Below are 16,778 nucleotides of genomic sequence, written 5' to 3' on the forward strand. Positions count from 1 at the left end.
AACATCTCCTTAGCAACCATCAGTGAAAAGCGCATTGCGCGTCTGGATGCAATGTGTTTTTCACGGAAGCCCTATTCACTTCTATAGGGCCAGGGTTGCATGAAAAAGCAGAATATGGAACATGCTGCAACGCAACGCAGAAATGAGGCGTGAAAAAAAACAAACGCTCATGTACACAGACCCTTTGAAATGAATGGGTCAGAATTCAGTGCGGGTGCTATGCGTTCACTTCACGCATCGCACCCGCGCGGGAACACTCGCTCGCAGGACTGATTAGTTGCAGATCCGCAGCTTTGAACAGTACCAGCAAAGTGGATGACAATTTCATAATTCTCATCCACATGCCGCGTAAAAAAAAAATCTGCAGAAAAGATGCGATATTGCCGATTTGAAATCTGCAGCATGTCATATTTAGGGCTCATGCACACCACCGTATGTATTTTACGGTACACAAAAAACAGATCCACAAAAAATACAGATGACGTCCATGTGAATTCCGTATTTTGCGGAATGGAACAGCGTAGCCCCTAATAGAACAGTCCTATCCTTGTCCGTAATGCGGACAATAATAGGACATGTTCTATTTTTTTGCGGAACGGAAATACAGACATAGGGCTCATGCACACAATGGTATTTTCTTTTCGTGGCCGTTCCCTTTATTTTTTTTGCAGACCGTATGCAGAACCTTTCATTTCAATGGGTCCACAAAAAAAAATTAAGTTACTCCGTGTGCATTCGGTTTCCATATGTCCGTATTTTTGTTCCGCAAAAAAATAGAACATGTCCTATTATTGTCCGCATTATGGACAAGGATACGACTGTTCTATTAGGGGCTGGCTGTTCCGTTCCGCAAAATACAGAATGCACACGGACGTTATCTGTATTTTTTGCGGATCCGTTTCTTGCGGACCGCAAAATACATACGTTCGTGTGCCTGAGCCCTTACGGAAACGGAATGCACCAGGAGTAACTTTCATTTTTTCGCGGACCCATTGAAATGAATGGTTCCGCATACGGTCCGCCAAAAAAACAGGACTGACACGGAAAGAAAATATATTCGTGTGCATGAGCCCTATACTGCGGATTTCACCCTTTCCAATGGAGAGGGTGAAATCCACTGGATTTTCCGACGCAAAAACCCCATATACATGTGGTTTTACATGCATTTTTGCGGCGGAAACCGTTATGGAATTTTCCGCTATATTTTCCATCAGCTGTGTCTCTGGCCCAAAGGTTCGGCCAGGCGCGTCAGGTTTTCTGAAGCAGTTTTGGAAACCAAAACCAAGAGTGAATTCAAAAAACAGAAGATTTAATTGTCTTATAATCCACTCCTTATTTTAGTAAACCCGACCGTGTTGGCGTACCCTTGTAAATTTCTCTTTCTGCCTCCTGCCCGTTTAACAAGGCGCATTGCCATGGAGATGGAAGGTGGGGGCAGCACAGGGGATAATGATCGTATCTGAGACAGAGAACAAACACTGCCACCTAGTGACGGCAGACGTGAACTGAAATGCCCTGTCACCTTGAGCAGGGAGGGACAGGGGCTATAGATTATAGGTTGCTCCTGTGTGTGTCATTTTTGTCGCTGTGTGATGGTGACAGAGTTGTCTGGATGATCCTGTTGTGTGACCCAGTTCTGAGTGCGAGGTGGAGCTGGGAGTGAGGGACGAGACGTGTTTGCTGCGCTGCACCTGAGCTGTGTTTACCTGGAAGGTATTGCCGTATAAGAGGGGGAGCGGATGTCAGGGTTGGCGCATATACATTGATGCTTCTCTTATGGGTGGGGGAGGAGGGGGCTGACATCATGTCTATATGTGGTGGTGGCTCCGTCAGTGTAGATGTGAGTGGGCGGTGGTTCTCTTGACGAGGTTTTATTACATGGCGTACTATTTGTCTGGGTTGTATTGCTATATTGCGTATGATGTTATATGTGCAGTCTCCAAATTCCGCCATTCCCTTTACATTTACGTATTATTACCGTACCTTTTTATATAAAAGATTACTGTGATGTATATGTGTCAGTGGGACGGGCGTTGGCATCAGAAGAAGATTAACCCCTGCCACAAATTGGGTTCCACGTATCCGCAGTGCTGTACCATAGGCTTCATGTTGCAGTATAGTCCTTACAACATTGTCTTACATTTACACATATGCTACGATATTCCAATGAATTAGCCCCCGGCCCTTTAAGGAGGTGAAAAAGAAGGCTGTCGGTAATTGTGGTACCGTATAATGCAGAGCTTTGATAAATGTGGAGCATATTTTACGCTCTGTGAGGGAGATTTATCAAACTGGCGTAAAGTAGAACTGGCTTAGTTGCCCCTAGCAACCAATCAGATTCCTCCTTTCATTTTTGACAGCTCCTTTGGAAAATGAAAGGTGGAATCTGATTGGTTGCTATGGGCTTCTAAGGCAGTTCTAATTACACCAGTTTGATAAATCTACCCCCTATATCTTTTTACGTACTTGCTTAAATGTTATAGAAATGATAATGTTTTTGTCATTTTTGAGTTGCAGTACCAGACTCAGCCTCTAGAAAAGAGTGGTGCTGTTTCTGAAAATAAGAACCGACCCATATTTTGAGACAATCCTACTTGTATTCATTATCAGTACTGAATAACTAATAATTATTACATTTGGTCCCTCATACCCTATGTTGTCCCCCGTGCCCCTAATCACCCGTTTTCAAAAAGTGCCAAATCCAATTCAACTCCCATATGGTCAGACAGACACCCAACTTTCCTAGACTTTTGAACAGCAGATCTACCTACTAAATCGCAGTACAGACACCGGGAACGCTGCTGTACAGGGCAAACTGCTACCAAAACTGGGAGAGAAGTACTGGCGGACATATCTGTTGACGCACATCCTTTCCGGAAAAGAGAGAAAAAAATGACAATTTTAAAGAAGACGACAACTTAATGGGAAGATTTATTAAAACTGGTGTAAAGGGAAACTGGCTTAGTTGCCCATAGCAACAATCAGATTCCACCTTTCATTCTTTAGAGATCCTATAGAAAATGAAAGGTGGCATCTGATTGGTTGCTATGGGCAACTAAGCCAGTTTCCCTTTACACCAGTGTTGATAAGGGTGCATTCACACGACCGGAATTCTGGGTCCGCATCAATTTTCATTTCAATGTGGCCACAAAAGATGCGGGCAGCACACCGTGTGCTGTCCGCATCCGTTGTTCCGTTCCGCGGCCCCGCAAAGAATATAGAGCAGGTGTTATTCTTGTCTGCAATCGTGGACAAGAATAGGCATTTTCTATATACAGTTGCAAGAAAAAGTATGTGAACCCTTTGGAATGATATGGATTTCTGCACGAATTGGTCATAAAATGTGATCTGATCTTCATCTAAGTCACAACAATAGACAATCACAGTCTGCTTAAACTAATAACAGACAAAGAATTACATGTAACCATGTTTTTATTGAACACACCATGTAAACATTCACAGTGCAGGTGGAAAAAGTATGTGAACCCTTAGACTAATGACATCTCCAAGAGCTAATTGGAGTGAGGTGTCAGCCAACTGGAGTCCAATCAATGAGATGAGATTGGAGGTGTTGGTTACAGCTGCCCTGCCCTATAAAAAACACACACCAGTTCTGGGTTTGCTTTTCACAAGAAGCATTGCCTGATGTGAATGATGCCTCGCACAAAAGAGCTCCCAGAAAACCCACGATTAAGAATTGTTGACTTGCATAAAGCTGGAAAGGGTTATAAAAGTATCTCCAAAAGCCTTGCTGTTCATCAGTCCACGGTAAGACAAATTGTCTATAAGCGGAGAAAGTTCAGCACTGCTGCTACTCTCCCTAGGAGTGGACGTCCTGTAAAGGTGACTGCAAGAGCACAGCGCAGACTGCTCAATGAGGTGAAGAAGAATCCTAGAGTGTCAGCTAAAGACTTACAAAAGTCTCTGGCATATGCTAACATCCCTGTTAGCGAATCTACGATACGTAAAACACTAAACAAGAATGGATTTCATGGGAGGATACCACAGAGGAAGCCACTGCTGTCCAAAAAAACATTGCTGTACGTTTACAGTTTGCACAAGAGCACCTGGATGTTCCACAGCAGTACTGGCAAAATATTCTGTGGACAGATGAAACCAAAGTTGAGTTGTTTGGAAGAAACACACAACACTATGGGCCAGATTTATCATGACTCTGACAGCTCACTCCACTTTAACATATGGCTAAAGTCAGTTTTAGCCAAGTCAGATTTATGATCGGCCCTTTAAGACTGTAATAAATGTGGTTTGTCGGTAGCAGTTTATCCGTCAGTAAGCAGCTTTACAAAAGTCGCACATCTTTACGAAAAAGTCGCACGTTTTTATGAAAAAGTCGCATGTTCTATTAAAAAGTCTCATAAGATAAGCATGGTCCTCACTGGAGTGAAATTGCGACTTTTTTGCGACTTTTTAAATAGTCCCAATAGTAAATCTGTCTAGAGATTAATTTACATAAGAAAACACGCCCACTTTCAGAAAACTAGCGAGCATAGTGCAGAGCAGAAAAAAGTCGCAAATTTGTGCGCAGTTTTAGCGTTTGGGACTTTTTGGGGGACTTTTTCACTCCATTATTCTGACCTGAGCTAATGATAAATCTGGCCCTATGTGTGGAGAAAAAGAGGCACAGCACACCAACATCAAAACCTCATCCCAACTGTGAAGTATGGTGGTGGGGGCATCATGGTTTGGGGCTGCTTTGCTGCGTCAGGGCCTGGACGGATTGCTATCATCGAAAGAAAAATGAATTTCCCAGTTTATCAAGACATTTTGCAGGAGAACTTAAGGCCATCTGTCCACCAGCTGAAGCTCAACAGAAGATGAATGTTGCAACAGGACAACGACCCAAAGCATAGAAGTAAATCAACAACAGAATGGCTTAAACAGAAGAAAATACGCCTTCTGGAGTGGCCCAGTCAGAGTCCTGACCTCAACCCGAGTGAGATGCTGTGGCATGACCTCAAGAAAGCGATTCACACCAGACATCCCAAGAATAATGCTGAAAGGAAACAGTTCTGTAAAGAGGAATGGTCAAGAATTACCCCTGACCGTTGTGCACGTCTGATCTGCAACTACAGGAAACGTTTGGTTGAAGTTATTGCTGCCAAAGAAGGTTCAACCAGTTATTAAATCTAAGGGTTCACATACTTTTTCCACCTTCACGGTGAATGTTTACATGGTGTGTTCAATAAAAACATGGTAACATTTAATTCTTTGTGTGTTATTAGTTTAAGCAGACTGTGATTGTCTATTGTTGTGACTTAGATGAAGATCAGATCACATTTCATGACCAATTTGTGCAGAAATCCATATCATTCCAAAGGGTTCACATACTTTTTTCTTGCAACTGTAGTGCTGGCCATGTGGTGTCCAGTATCTGTGTTTTGCGAATCCACAATTTGCGGACCGCAAAACACTTACGGTCGTGTGAATGCGCTCTAAATCTCTCAAGCAAGCTTGGCTATTTTCCGAAGTCCCATTGAAATGAATGGGAAGCGCACCACGCAAGTGCGACTACCGCTCCATTCACTTGTATGGGGCTTATGGAATTAGCCAAGCCAGCGCTCGGCCTTCAATGTCCCAGGTGGAACAACTCCAACGCGGATGACTGATGGGCTTCTGTTTACTAGTGTTGTGTTTATTTATTTATTTTTTATGTTTTTTTTTAAACTTTAAGTTGAAATGCCCTTTAATTATGACACAGGCCAGCTCGGATACACGCCCTATGGCTTATTTTCAGATTTCAAGCTTTTAAGTGCCTGTGATCAGTATATTCAGGGTTGGGCCTCACTGTTCTGCTCCCCAAGGAGACAGCTATAATGGTTCACCTCCCATCCTTTTTATAAACTGCCATAACTACCGCTACCTGAGAGGTTCAGCAAATCCATGAGTAATGGAGGCGTCTTTAGATATTATAGCGCTGGTCATCACGTTAACACCACTGATGAAGATGATGTAAGGCATGGGCTGCGGCACAGAACCTGTTTAGTTTTTGGATGTTTCACTTGTCATATTCTGCTAGATTTTCCCATTTTAGTAAATGTGGCACAAAAAAAGTTCTTGAAAATAGCAGAATTGTTATTTCACGGGTAGCGCAAGTAGTTACTAAAACGTACAGCAGAGAAGTCAGGTCCTAAGGGGCAGTTCAGGATTTTGTTTCGTAAAGGCTAAGGACACTGTTGGGACAGTTGTTGTTATGATTTCATTTTGGGCTAAAATCTTTTTTGCAATTGGTGTTTAGTAAAACTTTTGAGCCGTTTTTGTGATGCCGGGATTAAATTTCAGTCTATTTGCAGACTGTCACTTTCTGATATCTCTGATCTCCTGACCTCATAAACACTCACCAAACTAATAGCTAGTGATGGCCAGTTCGCATTGTTCGCCCGCGAACATATGCGGGCTGCCATCTTTTTTCACAAGTCTGGCGAGGCACAGGTAAGCCCTTACCTGTGCCTGTGCACGAGCCGGTCTGAAAACAAGTGCGGTCAGCGGGAGCAGGCAGTTTTGAGAACAGCCACCGGGGGCCTTCATCGGGCTGTTCTCGGAACTGCCTGCTCCTGGTGACCGCATTTGTTTTCAGACCGGCTCGCGGCACAGGCACAGGTAAGGACTTACCTGTGCCTCGCCGGACTTGTAAAAAAAGATGGCACCCCGCATATGTTCGTGGGCGAACAATGCGAACTGGCCATCACTGCTAATAACAATATGGCTTACATGAGTGTTTATGAGGTCAGGAGATCAGAGATAAGGCTTTACATGAGCCATCAGCTAAGGGGACAGAGTAAACAGAAAGTGACGGTCTGCAAATAGACTGAACCACTGTATCACAAAAGGCGCTGAAAATTTTAATAAAGTCTAAAAGCAAAAATGATTTTGAGCCCAAAATTTGTAGAAAGCAATAATATAATAAATTGCCCCTGAAGGTGTTCATAGCCTTTAATTTCTGTTCCACCCAGCGAGACCTGTGAAGAGATCTATACTTACCTGTTCCCAGTGCTCTGTTCAGGCTCCTAGGTCACGTGCGCCGCTGCCTCAGCAGTGACATGTCCAGGGCCAGACTGGGAACTTAAAGTAGCCCTGGAAAAAAATTAAAGTGGCCCCCTGTTGAAGGCGAGTCCAAATTGACAGAAGGTGGGGTAACAAAAGTAGGCAGGTACAACAGAAGTAGGCAGGGACTACAATACCATAGTGCAGCACAAAATACCGCCTCAGCAGAACCAAATACCACAGTGCGACATAAAATACTGCCTCAGTAGAACCAAATACTACAGTACAGCATAAAATACTGTCCTAGCACCATACTGAGGGCGGTGATACAGCTGAATTCAGGAAGGCACCTGCAGCTGCTGGCCAGGAGCCCAGGTACCTGATGCTCCTACATTAATGCTGAGAGCATCAGATCGTTATGTACCTGGACTGCGACCACAAGGAGGGCTCGGACAGCCCCCTGGTCATCAGCCCACTGGGACATTTTCCTGTAAGACATATGACCAGTCTGCCCCCTGACATGTCCCCACTTGGCACATCACTGGGTCACGTACCGCTCGGGTACACATGACTACTGAGGTGCCCTGGACCCCATGTGTGCAGGAAGTTTACATGTGAGGAAGAGAAGTCTGCTGAAGAGCCTGAAGTGAGCGGTGGGAGGCAGGTACCGGTAAGTATAGGTTTATACACAGGTCCCGCTGGGTAGAGGGAATTTTATAAAAAAAACAAAATCCTAGACCCCTTTAAAGTGCATTCCCCTGCCCCCAGATAAAACCTATGGCAGTAACATGGCCACACGTTTCAACCACCTGGATTACAAATTGCATGACATTTTAAGCTCCTCTCCAGGAGCTGTCATGGGGAGCTGCACAATTTATCATCCAGCTTTCCCAATAATTGCTACAACTAAGAAGCAGTATCATAGGATAGGTCATCAATACAGGATAAGAGGACAACCCCTTTAAATCCTGCATAACTCGACGGAGGAGGTCGACTCAAAGACTTTTATTTCGTGATTCATACGGAATTATAGAAAATGATATGTTCTCCGCGCAAATACAGAGAGGACGGTGATGTCATCCCAAACAATTTGTCATCTCGTCAGGCTTTCATTTACCTATTATCCCTCTATTAGTACAGTTCACTGCAGATCAATGGGCTTTGTGTCTGCGCTACAGGTAGATAAAGGCCCCTTGCTTCCTCTTTGGATGGGATTCTACAAGTACATGTCTGTGGCCATGCAAAGCACCTGCTCATAGCCTGGCGGCTCAGTCCGGTTATGCAAAGCGTCTGACAATACCCTCACTGAGAGCCCAGAGAGGTAACTACAGGTGATGTGCCTCTATGTTTGCGCATTAAAGGGCTATGTAGCCTACAATCAGCAGTGATACATATATGGAAGCATACTGCCCAGATCTGAAAGAGTGGGGTGCACACATTACGTCATGCCTCAAATCCCACCCAATCCCTGTCCATACCCGCAAAGAGTAATGATGCCCCCTTAGTACCCAGTAAGTGCCCCTCACACAGTATCATGCCCGCTAAGTGGACCACCTCACAGCATGACACCCCTTTGGTGCTTTCCAACACAGTATAATGCTCCATTGTTGCGTCCCTACATAGTATGATGCCCTCTTAAAGGGCATCTGTCAGCAGATTTGCACCTATGACACTGGCTGACCTGTTACATGTGCGCTTGGCAGCTGAAGGCATCTGTGTTGGTCCCATGTTCATATGTGCCCGCATTGCTGAGAAAGATTATGTTTTATTATATGCAACTGAGCCTCTAGGAGCCGTAGCCGTTACACCTAGAGGCCCTGCTCTCTCTGCAACTGCCGGGCCCTCTGGACTTTGACAGGGCCAGGTGTGATGACATTTGCACTGCCTGGTCCTGTCAATTGGGCAATGAGCGCTTCCATTGTGGAAACGCTCATCTCTACATATTCAACTGCATCGCTGTACTCAGGACAGCAATACAGTTGAATACTGCGACGGGGCATGGGAGCAATGTCTCCATGGCCCACCACTTCCTCTAATAGGCTTTAGTCCTAATCAGAGAGCGGTGTCATCATTATCGCGCTGCCTGAGCCGGGCTGCATAGAGCTCAGGGCACAGACTAATGGGGGTAAGTATTTGAGTTTATTATTTTTATGTGGCAGCATGGTGTTGGGCCACAATGGGGTCGGGGTCATTATTTTGGAACTGGAGAAATCACTATGGGGGCACTGCAGCTGTAAAAGAGTATTTTTGTACTTGGCAAACATTATAAGGGGGCCATTATGGGGACATCTGTTCTACTGGAGGCACTAAAAGGGGGTAGTTTTTTTGTACTTAGCACACATTATAAGGCCTTTTGCACACAAACTTTTTTTTCCGTTTCCGTATGCGGAACCATTCATTTCAATGGTTCCGCAAAAAAAATGGAATGTACTCCGTATTTCCGTATATGTGTTCCGTATCCGTTCAGTTTTTGCTGAACCGTCTATTGAAAATTTTATGCCCAGCCCAATTTTTTTATGTACTTACTGTATAAACATTATTGTATGCTTCCGTTTCCATGTGCAATCCGCAAAAAACGGATCACAAACGCGGAACGGAAACACTACTCAAACCAAAAAAACTGTATGCTTTCAGTCAGAACCGATAGTGAAGTATTCTGAGAACTTCCCTGTCACAGAGAACCGTGTCTAAGCCTAGAAGGTCGCCCTTTAAAAATCATTTGAAACAATGGACACCAAGAACAACCAAGAACATGTTCCTCAACTCTAACAAGAATAGAGGGCTCAAAATGTCCTAATGGGGGTTATCACCAGCAGCCTAGCCTCACATGAAGATAACTAATTGCCTTTATTAGCTTAGATAGACTGCCCACTAGTACGCCTAGCTGGTAAATCTACATCCCCCACCTTCCTGGCTCTGCTCAGTCATTGAAACGACTGAAAGAGGGGAGGGGGCTCTTCTCAGCCCATGCATGCAGTTTAGTGTATGTGATCGGATGAGACTGCCTGGGGAAGCTTTACTACATGTAGTTAGCTGGTTTGGGTTCATAGGCTTTTTTTTTTAGCAAATATCAACTTGGTGTACCCACCTTTTGGGTCTTCACCCCATTAGGCCCTTAGAAGTATGAACCAAACGAGGTCGTACACATGAACAGCCATCTCTCCCAACTAGCACATAACTGGGCATAGGGAGAAGGATATAAACCACTGCCGGGCACTTCTCCAACAACATATCAAACAAGTTGAAATCCAATCCTTCTTTTCCCCAACAGTAGATGTTGGCCTATCCAATTAAGGATATTTTCGGCCTTACCAACCAGTTGTATCCATTACTATTCTTTAAAAGCACTGAGCATCTTGTGTGTGTTTATTTCTATATGATGTTATTTCAGAAGAAACTTCAGACATAGGTTGATTGTTCACCAACCTCATCTGGCTGGAGAGCTGTGTCTAATTTTGTGATGTTGGAGGATATACAACAGATCCACATACAGATCTGTTTACCCAGGCCACCAGAATACCAAACCAGAAGACATCACTCTGGTAGCTTCACAGCACCTGGCACGGACGTACAAATCATTGGGAAAGATAATTTTCTCCTGTGAAATCCATATTATTTGAGAAATTTAAGGAGAAACTCATACAAGATGTTTGACCATGTGGCAGGCGCAGCACTATGAAGTGCCTTTTGCGCTGGGACATTAGAAGAATTTTGGTATCTCTGACTTTTAGTCTAACCAGACTGTCTATTACTCTGTAATTCCTCTTGCGCTGTTCTATGGAAGCAGTAGGTTTAAAGAGCACATTAAATGCTTGAAATAACTTCTTTATTAACTTCAACTTTTCTTCATATATAACACTGCGGCCTCCGCAGCAGATAGTCAATGTACAAAACACTTGTTGCAAAAAGATTCATAAAATGGCGGTATGCAGAAGATGGTGGTTCAATCTGTCATTCAACATAAAATGGTGGATATACTTCTCTCTTCAGTATCTGTTCTCTCACTTTAAGTTATTTAAGCACTTTATGATCTCTCTGAGAGGTATATCTGAGGTCTAACCAATAGTTCACTTGCTCTACTTGGTTTGCAGTTTGCTCTATACATTTGCTTATGATCTGGTATGAGCAGTTCGCATTTGTATGCAATTTGTTTGGATTGTTTGATCCATTGTGGAAGCGCTCATCTCCATAGTCATCTGTATCGCCGTCCTCATGATGGCGATACAGATGACTGTCCTGTGGCGGGGCAGGGGAGGGAGAGGCGTCTCCCTTCCCTGTTCCTCTGATAGGCTGCGGGCCTTGTGCCAGCAGCCTATCATAGGCCGGTCCAGGCGGCGCAATGACGTCATTGCGCCGCCTGAGCGGCACAGTGCAGGACACAGGGCGGAAGAGGCCTGCATCGCCTCGCTGCCATAAGGAGGTAAGTATATAGAGGGGGGGGTGGGGGGGAAGGCACTTGTTACTGGCACATGATTTGGGGGGGAGAGGCACTTGTTACTGGCACATGATTTGGGGGGAGGCACTTGTTACTGGCACATGATTTTGGGGGTGGGAGAGGCACTTGTTACTGGCACATGATTTGGGGGGGGAGGCACTTGTTACTGGCACATGATTTGGGGGGGGGAGAGGCACTTGTTACTGGCACATGATTTGGGGGGAGGCACTTGTTACTGGCACATGATTTTGGGGGGGGGGGAGGCACTTGTTACTGGCACATGATTTGGGGGGGGAGGCACTTGTTACTGGCACATGATTTGAGGGGGAGGCACTTGTTACTGGCACATGATTGGGGGGGAAAGGGCACTTGTTACTGGCACATGATTGGGGGGAGAGGCACTTGTTACTGGCACATGATTGGGGGGAGAGGCACTTGTTACTGGCACATGATTGGGGGGAGAGGCACTTGTTACTGGCACATGATTGGGGGGCATCTGTGGGGGCAATTTTTACTAACACATTATTGGGAGGCACTATGGGGACACTTCTTACTGCAGGGATCTCAAGTCTCCCGGACGTTCATGGAGTCTCCCGCTATTAGATAACCTTTCCGGCAACCTGTAGCAGTGTCCCCTTCTCGGCGCGTGTGCACAGTGCAAGAAGAAGCCGATGCCAGCAGTCCGCAATGGCGCATCAGGCTGAGCCTGTGCGCACACGCGGGATCTCAAAACGGGAGGAGGGGGAGGGAGGGAGAGGCGGCACTGAGGAGTAGAAGGCGGCGCTGGGCACGAACGGCGATGCGTGCGGCCGGGCACCATGCATCCACAGACCTCCCCTGCTTGGGCACCTTAATTCAATGATTGACAGGTTAGTAAAACCTGTTTTTCCGCAGAATAAAGCCACAAATAGCTTTTATAAGGCCACCTTAGAAATCAGAATGCTACCCTGGACATGAGCATATGTTGAGCTCACAGGGCTTATAGGTGGTGACAGAATCCCTTTAATCATATACATAAATATGATAATTTGGGGCAGGGTAATGAGCCCAGTCCTCCACACCATAGAGCAAAGTGTGCAGATACTGCATATGTATGAAAAATGGAATAAAAAGTTTGTGGGGGGAAAAAAAAAAAAAAAAAGAAAACCTCCCGGAAATGAGAAGTGCACCTCCCTGAAATTAGTTTTTGCAGGTTGGGATGTCTGTTACTGGCACATTATGGGGGGGCACTATGGAGAAGGGGGGAAGGAGCACTAAATGCATCAGTGATCACTAAATGCATCTCTTCTCTTGGTAGAGCTGGGCCCCATGGCAGCTGTCAATCCTGCCTGCAGTTATGCCCATGGGTCCAGAAAAACTACTCACTCACACTTGGCTGTCCCAAAATAATGGCGCACTGACACATAGTTCCACACCCTTACATAGGATATCTTTGGGACCCCCAATACTGGCTTCTATACAGACCCGCCCCAATTAATATCTGATTCCAGAATAGCAGTACATTGGAATTTGGAATAGTAACATGATACCTCAGCCACCTCCAGAACAGGGGTGCTAGGAACCAGCGAAGACTCACGGGGGCACATGTATCAAAAATATAAACCTTACCCTTAGGCCTCCTACACACGAACGTGTGCTGCGCGTTGCCGTATTGCAAACCGCATTTGCGGATCCGCAATACACGGGCGCCGTTCCGTGGGCATTCCGCATCACGGATGCGGACCCATTCCTTTCAATCAGTCCGCAAATCCGGAGATGCGGAACGGAACCCTACGGAGTGCTTCCGCGGGGTTTCGTCCCGTACTTCCGTTCCGCAAAAAGATAGAACATGTCCTATCTTTTTACGGAACGGGCGGATCGCGGACCCCTTAAAGTGAATGGGTCCGCGATCCATCCGCTGCGGCTGCCCCACGGTCGTTGTTCGTGCACGACCCCGGGGCGCACACGTTCGTGTGCAGGAGGCCTTACTATAGAAATGAGAGTACAAAGTCTGTATACTCCCTAATCCGACTGTGTGACCGCGCACTGACTCATGGCCTGCCCTCGCTATGTACCAATTTGGGGGCTGGATGAGAAATGCCTTCTATAACGAAAGGAGGAGGCAATACACATAAATCAGGGCCTGTCTATATAAATCCCAGTCGCTGGCTGCCTGGATTACATACATAGCATCCTCCTGTATGGGGACAGACACTTCCTCCCATCCCCCTCCCCTCTATGGAAGGACCCTTTGTGCCAATTTGTATCACAACAACTTGAAGCTGCCTGCGTAATTCTAAAAGTCAGTGATGAAATCCTCTTATTGTAGACAGGCAGCCTGGCATGGGGGGGCATCGGGTGTGTGTGTGGGGGGGTGGTAGCGGCTTAGGAGGGTGGGTAGACTGGAGGCGAGGGGCTATTCAGCACTTGGGCGGCATAAAGTCTCCAGTGTAGATTGTGTGTTGTGTCAGTGTGGCTGCCAGCGTTGGCGCACACAGTGCCCCCTCTATCTGGGCTCTGCACCGTGTCGGCCAGGCCGCTCCAGCTGCTGCTGGTCCTTTGAGTAAGCGCACGGGGTATTGTCACGTCCTAGAGGAAGCTTTATTGATCTTCTTAGCCGTCTCTTTTGACGGATAATAGGGAGCGTTGATCTCCCCCTGGGAGGGTATGAATATTCACATCCTCCCCCCCAATAAGGGAGAGTGGGGGGAGCATGTCCAAAAGCTCAGCTCGCCTCCCATTGGACTCTTTCATTATCCCTGGTACCCAGTTCCCATCGATCTCCTTCTTCTTCCCCTGGTGACACTTGCGAGGAGGGACCGAGGGAGTGACTCACAGGCACACTCAGACACACACGCCCGAGCAGCAGAGAGAGGTGAGTGCCGAGGTGCAGTACTGCCATATATGTGTATATATATATATCTGTATAACGTGTGCATGTGTGTAATTGTATGTCTATACGTGCACCATATAGCGTCGTGCACAAAGTCTATTCTTGCAGTGCTTTATTTTGCATTTAACCCTTGTGACTCTCTATCTATATACCGAATATATATATATATAGCGTGTGATCGAAGTGTATAGAGAAGCCTGGGACTCGCTGCTGTGTCCCAGGGTTTTGTGCCGGAGGGGGGAAGGGCGCACCCATTCAAATGCAAACTACTTGAATTGAAATGAGGGTCTTGCCTGAGTCCTGACACTTGTGAATAGGGGATGGCGTACGCAGGGATTTGTATCTGGGGCCATACAGACCTGTCACACACACACACATGGATCTCGGCGGTGATATAGGAGCAGGGATATCTCGGTATATGACGGTGTGGGAAGCAAATAGGAGGCTCAGGCAGCATCTGGCTTTTTCTGCATAATTAATACCTCTAGGACCAGGGAATACAATGCAAGATGAGATGCATGGTGTCTGGAAGTTAACCCTGAACCTCTAGGAATAGGGTAAGAGTCTTCAGTGGGCGACAGCTCTTCCGAATGAGGAGGAATACTCAGCCTAGAGCCAGATCGGCGGTCTTCGTTCCGGTATATAACCCTATCTCCTCTCCCTGCAGGCTGAATCACAATGGACTCCTCAACCAGCGGGAAATCCAAGGGGGGAACCCCGACTAGGCCTCTAACTTCTAGACCCTCTTTGTCTAGAAGCACAAAAACTGGAGGCTCCACTCCGTCTCCCAAAGTGGCCACAGAGATCCCCCGCCCGGCTTCTTCAAGGGGTGGAGGTAAGTTACTGAAATGCAATAAGCGATCAAATACGATAAATTGTAATTAGAAAATAGATCAAAAGTAAAAAAAAAAAGTTTTTATTTTATTTATGACAAATGATCATTCACTGTGAGGTCCATTGAACGTTACGTCCTTAATAACGCTCACGTCAATGGAGCTCAACTGCTATACTAGACACAAACCATGGTCAGAGGGTGGCGCTGTTTTTCTCATTTTGTACAACCTGAGTGATCTAGCAATAGGGATACAAGGATTGAGATGTGCAGCGGCCCCAGGAGAGGATAGGAGTGGTAGTAGCAATTATATCAGCAGTAGTTGCTCCTCTCTCTGTATCTCCCCCGGGGCCATGTAGCCATGTAGTTATCGGAAGGTTGCACCTTTTCTTCCTTTTGGGGGCAGTTCCTGGCTTTGGGGTTCTCCTGCCTGGTGGTGGTATGGGGTGCCCTTGAGAGTGACAATCTCTAAGGCTACTTTCACATCCGCGGTTTTGTTTTCCGCTTTTGAAAACCGGAGCAAAACGGTTCAGTTTGATTTAATGCACCAGGATGCATCCGTTCCGTTCAGATGTGGTTGTATTAAATCGAAACGGAACAAACCGGATCTGGCATTAAAATCCTTGTAAGTGAATGGGTGACGTAAGTAAAGTAAAAAAAAAAATGCAATGATATAAAAGAACAGCAGTGGTATAAGGCAGGGGCGTAGCTATAGGGGAAGCAGCTGCTTTGGGGCCTGAACTCAGAAGGGGTCCACCCAGGAGGAGGAGTAAAAGATTTTATTATCAGGGCACCCTCAACAGTATTACACAATACATTATATACAGTGACATGACGTATAGTATATACGTGTAGGAAACTGACGTAGGGGCTGCTGAGCCTGGTCTGAGAGAGCGATCTTGAGGGGGTTGCGAAGAAGTTGCTGGGGAAGTGGGGGACCATTTAAAAATTTTCTGTGGGGCCCAGTCATTTCTAGTTACGCTGCTGGCTACAGGGTAAATGTTATGTTGTTGCACTATGGGAATTTGATGGACACATTCATCACCTTTTATTTAATTAGTTAACACTATAACATCCTTCACACTCCTGTATTACAGCTTCATACAGCCTTTAGAAACTTCTATTAGGCTCTTCAGTACCTCCATAAGCCTTTGATATCATACCGAGGCTTTCTATCATGTTCCACCAGATGCCGTATATACTCAGGCGTTCTCATCTAGAATCATAACGTCTAGAGGAGGATATGTTCTTACTATGGTGACAGGCAGGATACGGTAGTACATAAGGTGCCGATTTGCCTCTTTACCAACTCGGCTATGTGCATGGTGCCTTCAACTGAGTTGACCGAGACAATTTGGACCTAGTTTTAAGCTACTTATTTTTCCACTCATTTTAGACAGTCAAAAATTAAGATTTAGACCATTTTCTTCAATGTGTCAGCACCTTTTTGTGGTATGGAAGAGTGTGACAGATGCCGGCCAAAGGCTGATATCTGTTTTCTCAGTTCTTCAGGTCCAGTCATTGTTGGAAAGTTGTTTCAGTGGACATGTGCCAATGGTTGTGAGCTCATCAACATTCACGGCTTCTACTCAGTTCCTGGAACAAGGCAGTCATTGATCTGTACATTGTGGGCATCA

The 16,778-nt window shown here is 45.9% G+C and overlaps 1 protein-coding gene across 2 annotated transcripts in view; it reads left to right on the forward strand.

Moving 5' to 3' along the window:
* Window positions 1-1,593: 1,593 nt before the first annotated feature.
* The window catches only part of LOC122927347 (mucin-17-like), a 33,385-nt gene continuing 18,200 nt past the window's right edge, over window positions 1,594-16,778 (forward strand). Inside the window, exons 1-2 of one of the 2 annotated variants that reach the window (XM_044279106.1) lie at window positions 1,594-1,713; window positions 14,977-15,144. In XM_044279106.1, the coding sequence (XP_044135041.1) occupies window positions 14,988-15,144 (157 nt within the window). In that variant the 5' untranslated portion in view covers window positions 1,594-1,713; window positions 14,977-14,987. Of the gene's footprint in view, window positions 1,714-13,905; window positions 14,292-14,976; window positions 15,145-16,778 lie in introns of those variants that run through there. The other variant, XM_044279107.1, reaches the window with a different exon arrangement.

The sequence above is a fragment of the Bufo gargarizans genome, chromosome 2 (assembly GCF_014858855.1).
Source record: "Bufo gargarizans isolate SCDJY-AF-19 chromosome 2, ASM1485885v1, whole genome shotgun sequence".
In the NCBI taxonomy this organism is placed as follows: Eukaryota; Metazoa; Chordata; class Amphibia; order Anura; family Bufonidae; genus Bufo; species Bufo gargarizans.